We start from the raw sequence: 19,568 nt of genomic DNA on the forward strand, positions 1-19,568 counted from the left end.
CTATAGAGGGTCTTCTTTTTTTGTGTACACTCACATTAACATCAAAACCTTGTTTTTATTTTTAAATAAATAAAATAAACAGGGTGCGCTTTCAGCTCACTCTGTCTCCGCAAAAATCTTTTTGAAACAAGTCTGGAAAATGAACTGAAACTCAGCTAATACTTATCACACAACCATGAAACATGCGTCTAAAGAAAGCTTTAAATTTCTACTTTTAAATAAAACAATTCACATTCAAAACAAATATTCTCCTGCAATGTAATCTGTAAGAAACTAAAGAGAAGTACAGTTTCTCCCGTCTCACCTAATTATCGGTAATGAGTTCACACCCACTCGCAGAGCGCGCTATTCATAAGATAATGAGCTGAGGTGATCTATGCAAAATAAGGTAAACGCCCCCTGAAATGCCTTAAAACCAGCAAGTTTCATTTATTCACTTTCCTGTGCTGTTGGAAGATGACACGAGTTCAAATTTTGCTCAGAAGAAGAGCAGGACTCTGACGACGAACGTTTGTATTTTGAGCGACGAACGTTGAGCGACTTGATCCAGCCGTGGATAATATTTCGGGTAAGTCTTTTTAAATTTACTTGCATTAGTTGACACATGTTCGCATTTATGAGGAAAAAACAATATTACGTGACAGTTCTCCATTATGGACGCGAGCGCTCTGAAGCAGCACTAAAAGACTTTCAAACTTTCACAGAGACTTCAAAACAGAAAGCACAAATCCATTCTTTAAAACGAATTTCGTTTTGTTTTAATTGTATCTTAATTTTAATATTATTTTCATTAACAAATTTCCTGGATTTAATACATAAAAAGTAAATAGGCTAGCAATCACAACATAAGGTGCTTGAACTGGAGATCATCATGAATGATGAGGAAGATTGTAACTCAGACGAACGGCAGCATGTTCAAGAGTGAATTGATCACGCCGAGTAAACACCGAGTTTTCACGTGAGTAAATACGTGAACTCAAGTGGTCTAGTGGTAGAACATTTGCCTAGCGTGTCAGAGGTTCTGAGTTCGAATCTGCACTCATAGTTTTTTTTTTTTTGTCAAATCAGATTATGTTTATCAGTGGTTGTATATCAGGCAGAGACATGTGTGTGTGTGTATTTTGTTTTGTAATTTCACTGGAACGAAAAGAGAGTCTCCACAACGGATTGAAGCGCGCGTCCGAGTGAAGACTGCGCGAGCCTAAAACAAACACAGTATCCGCGTCTGACTCGCGGGAATCCACGGCGCAAACCTGTGAGGGGCTGTGTTTTCTCGAGCCCCATATCAGCTCAAGAAAACAAGTTTATTCAGATCATTACTTGTTTACACCGTCTCGCAGCGCTGTGAGGAATAATAATAATAAGGGAAAATGTCCCTCAAAAGGTAGATGTAAACAAACTATTAAAAGGTAAATATAATTTTTTTTTCTTTAAATAATTTTTATTGTGTTTTATTAGTAACAAATTTGGGGAGAGGATAAATATTCCAAAACTGAAAATACAGTATGAGAATTTACTGCACAATTACTAGACATGTTTACCTTGGATATTATACAATTTACAAGCACAATTTGTGGAAAAAAAAATGTATATAAAAAATATAAATAAAATTTATTTTTGTGTATAAATATATACACATGTATATGTGTGTGTGTGTATGCACATATATATATTTGTATAAGCAACGTATTAAACTGCAAATTAGCATTTATATTCCTTATAATAAAAATGAAAGACCTATGTTACAGACATATGAAAGACAACATTTCGTTGATTAGTTTTGGATAGATTATACATTTTTACTGTAAAATATCTGCCACCTCAAATAAGCTTTTATTTGCCAATTTTTTTGTCAAAAATAATCAAATAATCAATCAAATCCTTAACTTTGAAATATGTATGATAAAATGTATACTTTAGTTTGTACAAAGAAAGATTACACTTGAATTGTTGTTTATTTAAATATTTACAAGGTAGATGTAAACAAACTATTAAAAGGTAAATATAAGCCTTTTCTTTAAATAATTTTTATTGTGTTTTATTAGTGACAAATTTGGGGAGAGGATAAATATTCCAAAACTGAAAATACAGTATGAGAATTAACGGCACAATTACATGTTTTCCTTGGATATTATAGGCCAAATTGCAAGCACAATATGTGGAAAAATAAAAAAAGAATTGAGATGCTTCCAACTGTTGCTCTTGCATTCTTGTGGCTCAGTGACTCACCTGAATGAATGGCTCATTAAGTATGCGGTCCTCAGGTGTGAACCACTACATATGCATGATCTGTGACGCCCACTCCGCATATGGCCTTTCCAAACAGAAAGTGCTTTGCAAAATTCAAATCAATGTATTGTGTTATGTGAAGGATTAGGCAGGGTGATTTTCACATAATTTTGAAGAAAAAACACTAGGCGATGACATCCATTAGACAAAAGTCTTATTGGCACATATTTAGTGTGTGTTTTGTGGTCTTATTTCAGAAACTTTAGTTTTTAGTTTTTTCAATAACCACGCATAAACATTATTCTCTCAAAAATGCAGACATGTACATTCTTGTTGCTCACATATTATGGTAGCCCTGTTTGTGCTAAATAGTGTGTAATTTTTTTTTGCCATTACTATGTTTATAAGCAACTGAAAAAAGCACAAATGTCAGGGCATGTCAGAACATCTCAAGGACCCCAAAAACACCTCAGACCCCAGAGGGGTCTGGACAGGGCCAAGTATAAACTCAAACTGAAAACAAATTTAGTGCCAAGACGGTGGATTTATGTAAATGTCACTCATTTGCATGCAAATGTGACCTGACATTTCTGTGATCATGGTAAAACACAGAAGCACCAATGCGCGTTTAATTTTGCTGACGTGGTCAATTTGACGGCATAATCTCAAAGGGTAAAAAAAAACAACTTAAGAAATGTTAACGTTCAAAAAAAAAAAAAAAAATGCTTTTTTAGCACCATTAAGATGATTTTTTAATTATAATGTCTCACTCATGACAAATATGCACATTTTCCCCCAAGATTCTCATTACTGTAAAGCAGAAAAGTTCCCACTCATTATTCTCTTTAAGTAATGAAAATAATACTGTTCCATACACTTTTGTTTATTTAATTTTCTTTATTAAAATCAGAATAAACTAAATTCAGTACAAATCAATGCAACTATACAATAGAATTTGAAATAATTGTTATTATTTAACCAATTATTATTAATTACATGGTAACACTTTACAATAAGGTCTGATTTGTTAACATTAGTTAATGCAATAACTAACATGAACTAACAATGAACTAGCAATACATTTGTTAAGTACTTATTACTCTTTGTTAATGTTAGTTCATTGTTTGTTCATGTTAGTTCACAGTGCATTAACTAATGTTAACAAATACAACCTTTGATTTTAATAACGTATTAGTAAATGTTGAAGTTAAGATTAATAAAGGCTGTAGAAGTATTGCTAATTCTTAGCTCATGTTAACTAAAGTAGTTAACTAATGTTAACTAATGAAACCTTATTGTAAAGTGTTACCAATTAAAAAATGTTTTTACAGTAATGAGAATTGGCAAGTGCTGGATTCAGTGTTCGAGGAAGACAACATCCTGTGGCACAGATTCACCTGGTCTGATAAAGCTCATAAAGTTGGTGGCTTAGACAGTCGTCCCCTTTGGACATTCCTTAGACTCAAAATTGGGCAATTTTCCTTCCTCACAACAATAGAGACAGTTTGAGGTGAAAGTGAGAGGAAGAGAACAGCCCCAGTACAGTGACACTAGGTTCATAAGCCGGTTGGATTAATCTTTCATATAAAAAAAAAAAAAAAAAAAAAAAAAAAAAAAAAAGATGATTTATTTAAGGGCATGTCCAGAAGAAAAACTAATGATGACCTTCTAGTCGAAAGATTCAGAGTTTGGGGATGGAAGATGTAGGTTGTGTCTTCTAGCTTCCTAAATGATCTATTAAACTAAACTCAATTACAGCCGATACACAACATACATAAAGACACGACATGTGACCTCATCTTACACCTCAACAAGGGATGACAAACCGAGCATGAAGGGGAATAAAAATCCTAATCTCTAAAGCCCTATTCAGATGGGTTTAGTTTTACAAGAGTAGACTGAGTTATGTAATTTTACCACAGGACGTCCGTAATAATAATAATGGCCAATTCGCACGGGAAAAGAAATCTCAGTAAAACTAGCAGAAGTGGGAGGGGTAACTTGATTTACGCACCGTCATCATGTGCGTATTATGTTGCTTCCTGATATTTATATATACAAAACTGTTAAGTCCGGTCGAATGATGTATTAATTAAATTCAGATTGGATTATGTTGGTAATAGGCACTTACCTAACGCTAAAAGAAGTTTCGTGCCTCTAACAAGTGCTTTGGACTTTCTGATCTGAATGGTGTGTGTGGAAAACACTTGAGTTTTGCCACAGACTCGTCCCAGCGTCTAGAACGCAACTGAATGCTTTTTCAAGCACCTCCATACTTAATAAACTGCGGAAAACTACTTTTAAACAGGAAATTACGGAATATTTACGTACATATCTACAGCGGGTCTATTCGCATGGGATTAGTATCACCTGAGGTCATTTTTCCGGACCTTTTTACAGAAGGTAAAAATCGACGTAATCGTTACTGACATTGTCCGTAATCATCACTGAGATGGTACATTTGGACGGGACTAAAATCACTGAGAAGCTCTGGTAATAATTACTTTACCCCAACCTCTCCATGTTAAACTAATCCCGTCCAAATAGGGCTTAAGGCAAGCAAATATTGGCACATATTCTAAAATCAGCATCATTTCCTGTGGTTAACATGCAATAAGAGGCTTATACAAGCGAGATTTAAAAAAAAAAAAAAAGCGCTGAAACAATGCTTTTTATTGGCAGTTGGGATAGCCACTTCCCTCATTTCTGGAGATGAAGGAGGGTGGAGCAGAGCGAAATGAATAAGCGCATCAATCACTGCTGCGAAGCTAAAGCCGAGGAGGAAATCACACCGGCGTCTTGTGCTGTGGCTCTATGTGAATTTCAAGGGCACGCAAGAGCCTCCTGATACACGGATGGGGTGAGGAGTCCACAGAGATTACAAAGAAGTATTAAGTGTCTCGTTTGTCTTTCTTACCTCCAGCCAGTGTGAGTCTAGCACCCTGCCGAGACATAAGTGCTGCCAACGTAGAGCGTATGTTTGACTGTGTAACGGGTGCTGCTGCACTCACCAGAAACACTCTGTAGGCGTCTTTGCGTCTTACAGGGCCCCAGCATGACTCGGTATCGTTGTATTTCACACTCCCAGCACTGCACGAGTGATTCCCACTGCGAGAAGGCAAACAATTACACTTCTGACATCTGCGAATCGATTTCAGGAGTTTATAAAGTACACCTCAATTGTTTTTATTATAAACCAAGCAAAAATATGCAATTTGGTGCAGTTGCTGATATTTATATGGCCAAAAAGTAAGATGAACTCAGAGATATCTTTACAACAGTAAAGCAAACTACTTGCATAAAGTGCATATAAATATCAGTCGTCACTATTTCTCCCAAAAATATGTCAATATTAAAATGATTAGTTTTATGATGAAAGGTCAGTCGTTTTTATTGTGGGTGGCAAAATATATAAAGCAATGCAATGCAATACAATAATGATTGAGAGATAATATAACAGACAAATAAACGTTGCTTAAAAGCCTGATGTATCATATTTGATTAGCAATTGATAATTTTCTAGAAAAATCATGTTAAAATGTGATTATCAAGTAAACCCAAGTTGCTTTAGTCCAGTAAATGCTCATCTAGAAATATTACTAACAATATAAAAATGCATTCAGTAAAAATTTCACAGCAAAAAGAGACGTGTACCACGACCTAAACGACCTAAATGTTGTTAGAATTATATTAAAAGGCCTTTTACTTGCTAAAAAAGACAGAGGGCATTTAGTAGATATGCATATCCATTAGGGGTGTAACGATACCCTCACTCACGAATCGATACATATCACGATATGATATTATTGTAATACTCCAATACATATTGTAAATGGTAACAAAAACAATTAACTATTGATTTAAATGGTAAATGTGGTATTACATTGGGGGTGGAAATGAATAGGCTTGGACTTGGTGCTGGTAACCCAATGCACAGGACAATGGAGACACCAGAATAAAAATATTCATGATTCTGAAAACACAGAATTATTTTAGATGAATATGCTTTCACTCTGTCACTGGCTAGACATATTTAAAATAAATGTAGGCCACTTTTTACTGGTAACATAAGACATTTGGCATTATCAGGACCCACAAATATTCCCCCATTGCATTATTATACATTATATATAGTAGTTTAATGTAGTACTGACACTAAAACTCTGTAAACTCTGTAATTTTTTTTCCTCACAGGGACGATACGTAGTGTTGCATTTATGTATTGCGATGTATTGTGACACGATATATTGTTACACCCCTAATATGCATGCATATCAAATATGACACAATAGTAGGCTTTATAGGGTTTAGGCCTGTTCACACCAATACAATTGTTTGGCGTGGACCAATTTTCACATTTCGCATTTCTTATTGGTTTTAAACATTATTTTCTATGTGAAAAAGTGCATAAGAAATTAGCTGTGATTTTTTGACTGGGCAGTCTCTTATTGATCTGCAACCAATATGAAATAAATCTAGTTTTGTTTTAATGTTTGAACAAATGTTATCATTCAAAAAGTAAAGCCGATGTTTCATTAATTAATGTCTAGAAGAAGAGCAAGATGAGAGATTTTGAACTCACCACGCGACCTCCATCAGTGATACAGGTACAGCAGCAGCATAAATGGCCAGGTCTCCGTACAGGTACACGATTAGGCAGATGTAGAACATGTTGACGCCAACTGCAGAGAGAAACGATCACATTCTGAAGATTCATGGCTTTACATAAAACATCACTTCAAATACAAACATGCGGAGAGCTTCACAGAACATGAAGATAGGCAGCATCATTCCCTAGAAGATTCATCTGACGTTCCTCCCCAAACAATATAGCCGCTAAATGCATAGAGCTGTATAAATCATCCTAATTAAAGCAAGCAAGCACTTCATTATGAAATCCCCCCTGCTCTTCTCTCCATTAACCCCACACTCCTCTTCACCTGTTCTTCCATCCATCCATCACTCAGCCCCTGCCTGTTGGAGATGAGATGGAGAGCATTCAGGAGGAAACACAGAACGGCTTCACCACAACACACATTCATCATTCACAGAAGCTCCTACGAGGATCTCAAACGGTCCAGCCAACCAATCAGCTCATTAATTACCCTGAAAGTTGACTAGAGCTGGCAGACTATTTAAACTAGATTTAAATAAAGAAAATTTTACGATAAACATTTGTACGAGCTTAATTGAGCCGTCCACATTAGAAAAAAGCAGCAAATGTTGCTGTCAGTTCCAGTTCATTATATAAAGATGAGTGAAGAAAACATGGGAAATTATGAATGCAAAATCAGTTGCAGTGCTCATTATTATACAATTTTTTTTTGAAAGGAGAAAGAGTCTGTTACTTTAAATATAGAAATATTGATGTTTCTTAAAAAGGTCATTTTTACACCATTTCACTGAATTTGAATCCAACCTTCTTGCTTTACTGGGCGGCAATATCACTCTTTGAAGAGAAATAGCAGCTTCTTTTTGTATATGCCTTTAAATGTAATAAAGAAGAGATGTACTGATAATTCAAATGTGACCCTGGATGACAACAAAACCAGTCACATGGGTAAATTTTTTTTAAACTGATCATCATAAAGCTTTCCATTGATGTATGGTTTGTTATGATAGGACAATATTTGGCCGAGATGCAACTATTGATTTGTAAAAAAAAGGGTGCAAAAAATAATAAAAACTCAAAACATTGAGAAAAATCGCCTTTAAAGTTGTCCATTTATGTTTGCGATTGTGCTGCATTCACTCACAAAAACAATTTTTTTATATATTTACGGTAGGAAATTTACATGATATGTTCATGGAACATGATCTTTACTTAATAGCCTAATGATATATATATATATGCACAGATATGATAAACATGGCTCAGTTTCTTCCTTCAACTCAATTCTATAGGATTTTGATCCAGTTTTATCATTCATTCCCCCAGTTTCACAGATTATTTCTTAAAATATATCACTGTGGCATTGTTTTGTCTCAAGGTTTTTTTTTTTTTTCGAAGGCACGTTTATAAAAGCTACTAAAATGTCCTAATTAAACTAAGGTCTAATCCTGACTTAATCTTTGCCCTGTCTGTGAAACCAGGCCTAAATCTTAAAATTTAAGTCATTTTTGAAAAGTAATAGCAAGCCTCTCCTCAAAGAGCAAAAACATGCATGTAGGCTACAGTTCAAGATGAGGTACACACCAAAGTCTAATAGTTATGGTTAGGGGTTACTAAAAAAAAAAAAAAAATCCCCATTCTGAGCAAAAGTAATAGCACACCTAAAAACAAAAATCAATCATGAGCTAATCTATCTCCTCTGTGGCATTATTCGAAGCAGTCTTCTAATCAACCTGTCAGTGGGAAGGTTACAGCCACTGTGAGCAACCCAGATAAACCAGCGGCCATTAAGAAACCGGTCCAATGATGAAATGACAGAAGCCAGGCTTCCTGCTGTTAATTTCAGACCAGAGCGGATTCACAATCTGCTTTAACTTACAAAAGCAATTGAACCTAAAGAATCGCTGTGTGTATTTTCTGGAAAAACAACCTCCCACCTACCTCAACAATCCTAAAGTACAAACGTAAAAGCCTTTAACTACAGTTCAATATAAAAGCCTGCAGTTTCTTTCCGCTGAATGGCAGCTCATGGATTGATCACCCCCATTACAATGGCTGCGTTTAGCAATTGCACTTGGATTAAAAAGACAGCATGTCCTAAGACAGGAGTATTATATTTAAAGCTACAGTCAATACTAAAGTCACACTAACTAAACTAATCTCCTTCACAGTGAGTTGCGCTTCCATTTAATACATTTACGGTCAGAGTCTGCTCAGATAGTCATTCGTTTCTCCCAAGTGCACATCCAAAGTGGCCACTTCACTCCATTCTACACTGGGAAAGGTCAGAGCACAGCAAGCTATTTTAACACATCACGCTTAATAGAATAATAAAAAGTCGACAGGGCGAGCGTGTGACGTCTGTGCCGAGAAAACACAACGCTCTGAAGCTACAAGTGCGTGCTTGTGTTCACCAAACGAGAGTGCGTGCAGCGCATAAGAGGCAGTGCTGGTTTGTTTGAGGGTGTAACAAGTGCGTCACCTAGTGCATAACACTTGCCATCACATGCTGTGGATGTATGGAACCAGGGTCAGAAATGATCAGGCAATGTATATATTTCTCCTTTTAATTTTTTCCTTTTCTAAAGGGCAATTTTAGTGATAACTGTATAAAAGGTGTTATCTTTTATGTCAAATACTTATATTTAACTAAATTACTTTTGTCAAAATACTATAGACTATTACCAATCAAATTCTCGACATCAACAGAAGTCACATTTACACTGTAAAGGTGGAACAGAAACTGCATCTGACAATTACATATACTGTTTAATATAAAGGTGGCATACATGTATTTAGACTGAATTCTAATAAATGTACATTTACATGACAACTGAATAATGTTGCATAGTGTAAATCGCTTACATAAAGTATATAAATTCTAAAATGAAAAAAATCAGGAAATCATTACAGGGCAGAACTGCAATTATGACAAATCATTATTGTCGATTATTGCTATCAACATTGTAATAATGATTATTAATGCCATTTAATAGAATACATAAAGGTTTTATGGGTGGAGAAACGTCTAATCATATATTCTTCTAGGCAACACAGACGAAACAAGTTAATATAACTTAGATAGTTTATGAATTACAAACATCGCATTGGTTTTCTTAGCAGCATGAAGAAAGAAACGGTTCTTCAAACTAGGAATAAATGAAATACAGAAAGTGAGTCATCACTTCAGCCTAGCGCAAGGTCACAGAGTTATGCCCTCTCGCAAAATCTCCTGTTATATTCACAGAAGCTGCGAAAAGATAACATTTTCTACACTGCAAAATTAATCTCGTTTACATCGTTTCTGCACTTTGATGTTTGTTTATGCAGAATTCAGTCAGCAAACGTGTGCACTGAACAAAACTCCAGCGTTTCTCCGATGACTAAACAAAAAGCCTCTGATTAGCTATTGTAATCCATACTCTCAACAGAAACCCTTGTGATTGATTATAATGCTCAACACTGCAAAAAAAAAAACACGTATACGCGCAATCGACAGTTTACATTCATTTTCACATTTCACTTTAACCACGATTGTCGTAACAGAATTCGTTTAATTGTGCAGGGGCATTTTTGTTCATTTCTGTGGCATTTTTGCCCCAAGGCAAGCCCAGTTAATTTCCAACCCCGTATGGAACAGCTCAGCAGGCCATTTCTGATGTCCGTCCTTTGCTTGATGGTTGGAGAAGATGCCAAAAGCAATGCTGTTGAGATATTGCAAGGCTGCTCTGGGCACTGTTGAGTCAGCCTTTGTGTAGCACTGCTCGTGAAATGATGCTTAGGAGGGCAAGAATTCTGAAAATAGGAATCAGTATAAATGACACCTCGGTTTTTAGTTCAAGGTGAACACCGCGTCTTCATATTCATCATACGATTTTCATTACCTGGGTTCTCCATCTTTAAGCGAACCTCTCGTTTCCTTATATTAGAGTAGATAAAAGATCTACAGTGAGGTAATTACAACCAAAAGCAATTGAACTAGTTCTAATTGCACCCCATTAACAGCAAATAACCTTGTTCAATGTTACTGAACACTGAAGCAAAACTTGACCTCTGGAAACCATCTTTTAAGGCCTGTTTTAATAGTCTTATAAAAGCTAAACGTCTTAGCTGAAGATTACATTGTAGTGCATAATGACGCAAGAAGTCTTACCTTTATTAAAAAACATGGAGGCCATTTGTCCCATCTCGACTCTCTCGACAATGTCAAAGTGGTCTATATTCGAAGCACGCTCTGTTACATCAGATGACAAAACCAACAATGACCTTGAGATTTTCATCTTGGGTAACATTGCAAACCATTATTGACAAAGACAGTACAATACAAACAGCACTTACGGACAGAGAGAATGGGCCGCGTCTCGACAGGTTCCGAACGTCCCCGGATAGTGACCTCATCATCTGAATAGTCCGAGCTGGAGTCGCTGTCATTAATCTTAAAATGGTTGTAACAATAAAATTGATTAGTTTCCTAATTCAAGGCCCTGAACAAACACGCTCACAACCAAAAAAAAAAACACTAAAAGTGTACATATGTGTGAGCTTGGTAATAGCAAGTTTGTTCACAGTTGAACACAACTTTTTAATAATAGTTTATTCAGCAAGGGTGCAATAATTGATCAAAAGTTACAGTAAAGACATTTATAATGTTACAAAAGATTTGTGACCTTTCTATTCATCAAAATACCTTGATAATAATGAGTGGATCAGCATATTAGAATGATTTCTGAAGGATCATGTGACACTGAAGACTGGAGTAATGATGCTGAAAATTCAACTGTGCACTCACATGAATAAATTACATTTAAAATATATTCAAATAGAAAACGGTCATTTGAAATTGTAATAATATTTCACATTTGTATTGTTTTTACTGTATTTTGATCAAATAATGCAGCCTTGTAAATTATAACATTTCTTTTTTTTTTGGTGAACTGTTCCTTTAAAACAATGTTACATATGAATGTGAGGGCGTTCTAGAAGAACACGTTTGATTATTGCCTCAGTTTATTCAGGTGTACAGTTGTGTGCGCAATATAACGTGACTAAAACAAAGAAGCAATGTGTCAAAAATTATCTTGACACGCTTATTCAGCATAAACACAATATTTGTTGTTGCAGATCATCTATTAAAATATAAACATTCTGATTTTATAGTTGTACAGGCCATAATATAGGTTTTCTGTATTCTGTTTGTATGGGTGAAACTGTCTAGAAACATACTAACCATGGGCCTCGTTCTGAGTTTGTCAACATGTAGCGATTTTAGTACATCTTCTCTAAATGGCCCCGTTTCATTCACTTATAAGTCAGTATGATTTAAAGTTTCATCGACTTTCTGGCTTGGGACTAGGGCTGGGCGATTTAAATCGTGAGATTGTTATGCGCATCTCGTCAGTAAAGCCGGTTCCTTGATTAGTAGTAAATCGCCATCACCTGCTTTCAGATGGAGCGGCATTTACTACAAAGAGCCGTAGTTAACTGACAAGCTGAGCCATATCGCATTAAAATCGCGGACGTATCGCCAGCGATAATTAATGCGATATGGCTCAGCTTGTCAGTTAACTACGGCTCTGTGTAGTAAATGCCGCTCCATCTGAAAGCAGGTGATGGCGATTTACTACTAATCAAGGAACCGGCTTTACTGACGAGATGCGCATAACAATCTCACGATTTAAATCGCCCAGCCCTACTTGGGACCTGTAACATTTCCATTGATAAGTGTAATTTTCATAGGGAATAGATACTGAATAACGACACAGTGTTCAGGGTAACCAGGCTTATCAGGTGATGTCACTAACCTCTTCCTGTTCTCTCCTCTTCCAGCGTAGCTGGGCATTGGCAGCAGCCATGGCTTCAATCACAAATGTGGTGGTCATGAAACTGAGGGAAGACAGAAAAGTTAAACACACTTCATGTGTAGCAAGTTTAATAAAATAAATAAAATAAAAACAGGGAAAACAAGATGCAGGAAAAACTAGATACAGAGCAGAAAGAAAATTCTTAAAGACAAAATAAAATAACAAACTGACCATCACGATTTTGCACATTATATTAAAGATTTTTTTTTAATAATTTTGTTTCTTAAAATGTCATACACATTTCCCTGCCTGAGATAACTTGCTATGCTGACATAAGGCTGCGTGAGTGGAAACAATAATATTGCCAAAAAAAATAAAAAAAAATAACTACTTTAAGCAGAAAGAATTGTTTTAAAAAGTCTGATTCAGAGACTTGTCTTTGGTGCATATGAATGAAAATGATTCAATATCATTCATCCCTGTGTTTATTTAGTCAAAAACAATGTGGAATACACACACACACACACACACACACACACGTAGGGTTTTTGTGTTTTATGAGGACTTTCCATAATTTTTATACCGTTCAAACATTCTTTCCCAGGGGTGCCCAATCCCGTTTGTGGAGATTTACTTTCCCTAAAGTTCAGCTCCAACCAAGATCAAACTCAACTAAACCAGCTAATAAAGACCTGCAGGAGCACTTGATAATTACAGACAGGTGTGTTGGATCAGGGTCAGATCTGAACTGTACTGAACTGAAGTGAAGTGTAGACAGCATCTCTGATTATAATGGGTTCTATTTACTTTTGTTGTGTTGCGTCGTGCTGCTCGAGTCTGGTATAGACACGGTGTTACAGAAAACATTCTGCGTTTTTACATTTTCACAAAATAACATTTACTGTTCACACCGAAGCCGGCGAGAGCGTCAAAGTGGCCGGAAGTCATTCATTTTCAATGAGAGCCGGCGGCGAGCTGCGTCTTGGATGGTGAGAGCGGCGAGAAGAGTTGAAGTCAGGTCAACTTTATGGTAATAAGCTCTGACGCGGTTCGGCGGCAACCAATCAGAATGTAGAAGTCCTCCGCCTGAGAGGATTCCAGAGAACGCAATCCTGTCAACACTGGTTTAAAAAGATCACGCCTTCGATCTACATCAGAGCGGCCCCGAATCTTTCTCCAGCGTCGTTGGCAGGGCGGCGAGAGCGAATTTTGCCGCTCTCGCTGGCGGCGGTGTGAACGTACAGTTAGTATGATTTATAAACTGTTTTCCTCATGCAGACCAAAATTTTGACGAAAATTTCAAGTTTTACTGCCCGTGTTTTTTTTTTGCCAATTTTTTATTTTATTTACTTTTTGTTACCTTTTTTTTAACTTAAAGCCTTTATGTGTAATGCATTATAAAAGGTATTCATAAATGTACTTTATAATTCATTACATCTTTTTATAAATAATTGTAACCAAAGTTAAAATACATTATAATATTTGCAGATTCCTTGTTACATCTGAAATTGGTTGTTTGTCACGTTTAAATGCATTATACTTCCTAAAGGCGTAACAGTAGTATTATCATGTATTATAACTGTGGTTACAATTATTCCTGAGACCATACAATGCATTATAAGATGCATTACAAGGCATAATGCATTATATATCTAAAGTATATCTATATTAGGGTTGCGCGATATGCTCCATTTTCATATCGTCCTATCGTCAGCCTGTGAGATCGGCGATACACGATATTATCGTGAGGGGGCGGGGCTTACTTATTTGATTATTAACTTGCTTATTTACTCATCAATTTGCTTGTTTTATTACTTCGTTTTAAATGAGAATCTTTTTTCTATTTTGCTAGCAAAGGTGGAGTGTTTATTAATAGGCTAAATCAGGTTATTTCCTGGTATAGTGAGGAAAAAAAAAAAGATCCTAATCATTCTTGTATCTGACTCGGAGTATTTCAACATGTCAGCGGGAAATTTACGGACACACATTATCCTCTCATGCCGTTACAGATCTGCAGCATTTTGACTGTTTGACGAGATGTGAACACGTTTTAATTTCTTGATTCAAGAAAGAGTCGGAGTCTGCGATATATTGGTGCGTTCAAGTCATCTCGTATAGATCGTATTTACGAGTTGAATGCACATGAACGCCACCACAATGTCGTAAATACCAGTGGGGAGCTCGGGATTTTCTTTAAGCCCCGATCTGTACGAGTTGGGGGCGTGTCAGTGAGAAACATGGCGGAATCAATGAATGCAACGTCTGTAGTTGAGCAAAGTGATAGTAAAATATATCACAATACTTACAGGTATTTAGCAGTGACATTGTAAGGCTTTTTCATTTATAACAAAGTAAGCTCTCTGCACAAAATATGATATAGCCTACTTGTAATATAACAATTATATATACTAATTATATAATGATACAGTTAATTTACATTGGCTTAAGTTAATTAAAAACATAAAAAGAAAAACACACCTGATGCGCATTCTTTGTTCTTAATTTTCTATAAGCAGAGTTAACAAACCTTGCTATATTTTCGTGTTATTCATTAAAAGAAGGTACACCACCATCTTGCTCCGACGAAACTGACTTGAACGCACCTCACGTCGTCAACACGACTTCCCACCTCGTACATACGAAATTCCCAGGAGGACTTGAACGCACCATAAGTCCTCCTACCAGTGCTCTCTCTGTCTGGATGCACTTCACATGCGCACCGCACTTCAATAACGCAGGTGTTTTAAATGCCAGGAGAAATCAGAGGCAAAAATCTAAAAGTCGATCGGTTATACGCCGACTTAAACTTATGACTTGACTCTGATAAAGGAAAACGGGTTAATCCGTTTACATGACCACATGCATTGTCAGTTTATTCAGCATAATCGAGTTAATAACGTGCATGTAAACGCGCTCAATCCCTGAAAACGAAAGCAGAAACGGACTGAGCTTTCGCTGCATTAACAGCACGTTCTCTCAGAGTCGACGGTGGATAACGGTACAGCAACTATCTTAATTTACTGGCTGAATATTTCTCTTGTGGACTTACATTATTGACAGCGAAAAAATTAGAAGAATATTTCTTGTTAAACAAGTTTGAAGTTGCTTGTGATTTTCACAGATGGCAGAGTTTCACAGATGCTTCGTGAACTAAAGACTTTTATTAGGCCTAGGCGGCCTATATCATTTTATTGATATTATTATTATAATTAATATTTTGTAATTGTATTGTTTTTAGTGTTATTCGTGTCATTAAATATTTTGTTAATGTGCTATGGAAACAAAATACTGACGAACAACGATGCCGCGTCTTCATCTAGGCTCTGTATAAAAATTATGCGTCTGTTAAAGCACTCTTGACAATTTGTGAATGGATCACCTTGCAATGAAATTTCATTGTGGGATGTAGTTTTTGTTTTGTCTGTTTTAAAAACATTTTCTTTGAGGAGTCCTCATACGCGCGTGATATGGCGCAAGTGTGGTTATGTGGTGATGTCGTTATGAATTTAGGCAAGGCAAATATAATTGTAGTTCCTAATTAATTTAATAACTATACTAGCTTCATAATAATAATAATGATTTAATACATTAATGGAAAAACGAGCCAATTATCGTATTGATATCGGCAAAGGCATCTGCCATCGGCGATATCTCTGTCTATCGTCGATACACGATACTATCGTCTATCGGCACAACCCTAATCTATATATTTTTATATATGCACACATACATTTTTAAAGGGGCCATGACATGCATTTTTTTAATTTTAATGGGTTCTTGAGGTTCACTTATAAAGTTTTTTTTGCAAAAAACAAAACAAATATACATGCATAAAAACTCTCAACCCTCATTCTGAACCTCTGTCTGAAATGATCCGTTTTTAAGGGGCGGCCCCTTTAAGGCTTGTCAGTGAACGGACGCTGTTATGATTGGCTAACGTCATTGCATATGAAACGGTATCAATGGCCCCTTGCTATTGCACGTGAGTGTTTAGAAAACATTATCCATATAAAACCCTCATTTACAGACTAGGCATTATGAAATAATTTACGGTTTGTAAAGCAGCTGCTGTCAGATCCAATACAGTCAGCTGCTTTATCTTTCAACAAAAGGTTCTTTGCAAACTCTCCATTACACTGTGCCTCATTTGCAAGACAAAATGCTCAGAACAAACATAAAATTCTTCAACGCGATCTGGGACACCATTCAAATAAACCAACCCCTTGGTTCTGACGCTGGGATCCTTCTGAAGTCTGTACAGAGACGCACTCTTATATGTCGAAAGATCAAGGCAAATTTGATATCTCGTGTCACGACCCCTTTAAATATATCACTCAGTCCTAGTGCAAAATATGAGAAACTGTATGTCATATACATTACGTCAGTCTCATTCGGACATCTCCACTCATAACCTGCATTTAAAGACCAACTGTTGTCTGCTTTCTTTCCTCAGCTGTTTCATTGATATACAGCTCCATTCTGTTGCATCTAAACACTCATAACTCTCCCCTGGGCTCTGTCAGTGGCTCAGACAGCTGGCAGGTTGGCAGGGGTGATAAATGTGTTTTGATGGCCACAGCACCAGCGGCAGCAGTAACAGGGTTGAGAGGTCAGCTAAAGATGAGCGAGTGACAGAGAGAAATAGCATGCAAAGAAGACCAGATGAAGACACGCTGTGCTCTCACTGAACACAACATGAGGTAGAGACAGAATTACACTTCTCAAATTCATGCCCTAACTACACACAAATTAGAGACCCATTCTGACCCCATTTGGCAAACCACCAGAAAAGATTGGAAATCTAATACACACACCCTCCTAAACCTGATATGTCAAAACCCCTGAATAATCAAGCGTAACAGCAATAAGAAAACAGCAACTAGAAGAACGCAAACACCAATATGAAAAAAAAAAAAAAAGTATTACTTCTCAAAGTAATAACAATAATACGGTTTATTAAAACTTTAAGGACATTCCACAATTTTTATTCAGTGTTTTAATTTGACCAGTAAAGGCCATTCCCAGCCAGAACGATAACTATAAAGATTACTACAGCAATAACAGTATTAGCATCCATACCAACGCGGGAATGGTTCTATTTATTACAAGGACTTGCTGCAATTGTGTCATCTGCCGCTTTAAACGCTCGAGCTTTTTAAAGCAGGATGGATTGAGACTGGTATTGGACTGCTATTCTTTTACATTTAGAACAATTTGTACAACTATATCTTTATTGCTCTGCTATCATTATAGCCAAGTTATCGTCCTTGGTGCGAACGGGCCTTAAACCTCTGCTGTGCAGCGCAAAAGAATTGTAACAAAAGGAATAGTTCAATTTTCACTGGATTATCTTTTAAATGATAAATGAATGATTCAATATTTAAGCCATTAAAATGGAAGAAAAAAAAGTGTATATCGAAAACAGAAATTGGAAAAATAAATAAAAATGAATTTACAAAAAGAGAATAGACATAGAGCCCTACATTTTGTTTTATAATGCAACCCAATTCAGACCTTTTTAAAGGGGTCATATAATGGTACATGCACTTTTACAAGTTGATTGTACTGAAATGTGTGTTGGCAGTGCCTGTACACAACCATCATAAAATGATAAAAATCCATCCAGTGTTTTTTTTTTTTTAAATCTCCTTATATGTTTTCCCCCATCTCAAATCAAGCCGCTCGATTTTTTGACATCACAAAATCGATGCCCCTCCCACGATTGTTGATTGACAGCAGCGTTTCAACACAGACCCGCCCTCGCTCGTGAGCGAACTGTCAATCATAGTCCGCGCGGACCAGCGTGGTCATTGTTGATACGCTGGAGCACTGTCTATGAGCAGAATGGCGTCTAAGCGATTGTGTTGTTCTGTTCTTGGGTGTATAAGGAACACAGCAGTCATTTTGATGTTCCTAAATCCGAACCGCTGAAGACGCAGTGGCTGAGTTTTGTTTTCGAAGGGAATATTCCCCACGATCAACGTCAATGCTTTCATGTTTGCGCGAATCATTTCACACACCAGACTGCTTTACAAACGAGGGTCAGTAATGTTATAAAGCTGGTTTTGCTAAGAAGCTGCTCCTGAAAAAAGGATCGGTACCAACTATTCGTGTTCCTGCTGCACCTCCAGAAGAAGTGAGTGTAACGTTTTATTAACCTTTATATTAATCTTTATATTAATCTTTGCTGCATGCTTCACGATGAATGCGGCTGTTTACACTCAGGGTACATTACGGCATGTTTTCTATGTACGACGTTCTCAATATAATTCATAATCCCACTTTATAATGAACAACGCGTTATGGTTATTGTGTTATTATTAAAACCGGTGTACGCACAGAACAGAGGGGCGGGGTGAGCAAAGCTCATTATCATTTAAAGACACATGCACTTAAACGGCATGCTGAAAACAGCTGTTTTTGACCAGGTAAAATGTGTGTTTTCTTACAATACTAATGAGAATTTTTAATTAAAGTATATTACAAACTTTTAATTTAGACCCTAAAGAATCATATTAGCTTGTGCAAAAATGGCATTATATGACCCCTTTAAATGTCCTTGGGGCCACTGTTTTTGCTTTTTACCAATTATCCCCAAAATATGTACATTGAATACAATACTTGTACCCCAATACTGTGCATTGTAATAAATTTGATGAATCATTGATACCACATCAGCGTGTGTGTTTGTGTGTACTATTTCCCAATGCTTTGGCAGTGTAAACTAGGATGATTCATTAGGGGTGTTCAAATTAATAGTTTCTACAATGTAACGCGATGCAGACGCAAATAATAAAAAATGCACCTACTGTTTTAACATTTACAGTGTGTGTGTGTGTGTGTGTGTGTGTGTGTGTGTGTGTGTGTGTGTGTGTGTGTGTGTGTGTAAGCGTTATTGTAACTTAAGTACACTACTCGGCAGTCTC

The 19,568-nt window shown here is 36.5% G+C and overlaps 1 protein-coding gene across 1 annotated transcript in view; it reads right to left on the minus strand.

Moving 5' to 3' along the window:
* The window catches only part of tmem104 (transmembrane protein 104), a 59,748-nt gene that overhangs the window by 37,700 nt on the left and 2,480 nt on the right, over positions 1 to 19,568 (minus strand). The window contains exons 4-8 of the mRNA XM_084421015.1: positions 12,643 to 12,724; positions 11,180 to 11,276; positions 10,995 to 11,075; positions 6,812 to 6,911; positions 5,241 to 5,337 (exon numbers count right to left, since the gene is read on the minus strand). Of these exons, the coding sequence (XP_084277141.1) occupies positions 5,241 to 5,337; positions 6,812 to 6,911; positions 10,995 to 11,075; positions 11,180 to 11,276; positions 12,643 to 12,724 (457 nt within the window). The remainder of the gene's footprint in view (positions 1 to 5,240; positions 5,338 to 6,811; positions 6,912 to 10,994; positions 11,076 to 11,179; positions 11,277 to 12,642; positions 12,725 to 19,568) is intronic.

The sequence above is a fragment of the Rutilus rutilus genome (assembly GCF_951802725.1).
Source record: "Rutilus rutilus genome assembly, chromosome: 1".
Lineage (NCBI taxonomy): Eukaryota > Metazoa > Chordata > Actinopteri > Cypriniformes > Leuciscidae > Rutilus > Rutilus rutilus.